Consider the following 2,296-nt stretch of genomic DNA (forward strand, 5'->3'; position numbering starts at 1 on the left):
CGTGGACATGGTCTACGTGCCGTGTCCGGCGTCGCTGCTATCGTGGTACCACCGCATGCTCTCGAGTCTGAACCGACTCTTGGCGACGGACCACGACGCGCAAGCGGCATTTTTCTCACTGCCCCGAAAACAGTACATTGGCCCATTCCCGTCCGACTTTGCGTCGCCCGGAGTCGCCTATACCGGCGGCAATCTTCTCTGCGGCGACGACCAAGCCGGTTCACCCATGGTGTTTAGCAGTGTCGATTCGACGCCGATCTTTCGTGCATTTAGCGCCACGAACGCGTGCTACCGGCTCGTGTTTGAGTTTTTTCAGCCCGATCCCTTTCTCGTGCTCTTTGCTTTATCGGGTTTCCACACTGCGGCCGAACTGTCGAATCACACGCTTCTCAAGCTCTGTGAATGGGACTACTCGCCCGGCGGCAACTGCAATCTCGTCTACGAAAGCTCTCGACGCTTTCTGCTCGAGTCCAGTTCTGTCTTTGCCGATGCAGCATCCGTCGCGGCCAAGGTAGCTGCCGATGTTGACGCTCTCGAGGTCCAGTTTGTCCAGTATCTTCGCAATGGCTCGTCGCACATGCTATACCATCGTGGTATCTTGGACGCTGCCAAAATTGATATTTCGTGGATCTACTTTGGGTGGTGCTTTTCATATGCGTGGGCGGCCGGCACGCGAGAAGTGGTTTCGTTTCAAGGTGATGCGCGTCGCGTCACGGCCATCTCGGGGCCCTTGAGCCCGCTCACGATTCAGCCCAACCCGGCGGAAATTCCGCAAAATTTCTCCTTTGTGCTCATGGCCTGCGTGCAGTACATAACGTGCGTCTTTGTCGTACTCGCAGCGGGGATTGCTGTGCTGACACTCCGCCGTCTCGAGCACTGCGAGGGCCGCCACCTCTTTCAGATGAACCGCATGATTGGCCTTGTCTGGATTGGCTGGCCGTTCTTACTGCTCCGGAGCCTCACGGCCATGGTGCTACTGCACACGAGCTCGCTGACGCTAACGCAAGTCGGCGGCCTCGCGCGCTTTACGTCCCCCGCGCTGCCGTGGTACAGCTTGGTGCTCGTGTCCGGCGAAGTCAACTGGCTCGTCTACGTGCTCAACGACCTTTTTAGCATCGCAACCACCGAACTCACGCACGCGTACGCCAACCACAGTGCCGTGCTGACGTGGATCCTCATGCTGCTCTGGATCTCGGTCGCGCCGTGCCAGCACGCAGCTACGCTGCAGCGAGCTTGCACGTCCATCAATATGGACGACCGCCTCGAGTGCCACAGCGCAAGCATTCGCGTCGGTCAGTTTTCAAGGCTGCCCACGACGCTTGCGATCGCCCTTGGGAGCCTGGTCGTCACGTATAGCGTCGCGCGGTGGCGCCACCGGACGCTGCGGCCGTCGCCCCCCTCGGCGTTTCTCTCGTCGCCGGCCAAGTATATGTTTGTCGTGACCGACTGGTGCGTCGACGGCGTTCTGTATTTGGACGCCATGTCAGCGCTGCTCGCCGGTCTTCTTTCGTTCGAGATGATGGAGAATATTGTCATATTGGATGTGAAGAAGTGGCGCCTCCTCGTGGTCGCGCGGCGACGGCTCGGGAAGGACGCGCCGCCCCACCTCCGGCACGCGATCCCGCTACTCGAGTAGTCGTGCGCATTGTGTTGTATATTTCGTAGTATTAGTGTTTGTGCTATCTGTCGGCGGGGAATTCACTGCCCAGACCTGGCTACATGCAGGCGTAAAACGGTTTGACCCACTTCAACCTCAAGTAGCTGCTGGAAGGGCAAGGGTTTCTGTTCTGTCCCAACGTCCGCTCATCGAGCGATCGTCAAGCTCGACTGGATTCTCCTTGTCCAGGCCATTACGCCTTGCGACGTCTGCGGACAGAGTGAACCAGATCTGCAACTTGGACCAAGCAAAGATGTCAACTCCCCGAATGCCAAATGGGTGCGGGTAGATGTGAAAAGGGACGTTATTAACGTTATTAGCTATGAAATTATGGTACGTCGCGAGGCCGTTGCCATATCGACTCGTTGTTGCTCGGCTCCAAAGGCGCAGCGCTCTGGTTGCTCCATCACCCGCTTGGCTCCTGGTGTCCAATTCAGATCGGGCAAGTGCAGTGGCGTCTTTCTAGCGTGTCGTCCGCTTGTGGTATCCGGACTGTTACAAACGTTCGTTTTTTCGGTTGTGCCGAGTGGGCGGCTGGGCACACGCAACTTTTGCCATACAAACTTCAAGTGCAGCGCACCCGCAGCCGCGTGAGCGCGGTTACTCAAATTCAGTGGAACGTCGCGAGGACAAGGCAGC

At 58.0% G+C, this 2,296-nt stretch overlaps 1 protein-coding gene across 1 annotated transcript in view; it reads left to right on the forward strand.

The window, feature by feature from the left end:
• SDRG_16623 (hypothetical protein) overlaps nt 1-1,684 on the forward strand; it is a 5,547-nt gene extending 3,863 nt beyond the window's left edge. The window contains exon 2 of the mRNA XM_008622841.1: nt 67-1,684. Within this exon, the coding sequence (XP_008621063.1) occupies nt 67-1,636 (1,570 nt within the window). The 3' untranslated portion in view covers nt 1,637-1,684. The remainder of the gene's footprint in view (nt 1-66) is intronic.
• Nucleotides 1,685-2,296: the final 612 nt, after the last annotated feature.

The sequence above is a fragment of the Saprolegnia diclina genome (assembly GCF_000281045.1).
Source record: "Saprolegnia diclina VS20 unplaced genomic scaffold supercont1.140, whole genome shotgun sequence".
NCBI classification, from domain to species: Eukaryota; Oomycota; class Saprolegniomycetes; order Saprolegniales; family Saprolegniaceae; genus Saprolegnia; species Saprolegnia diclina.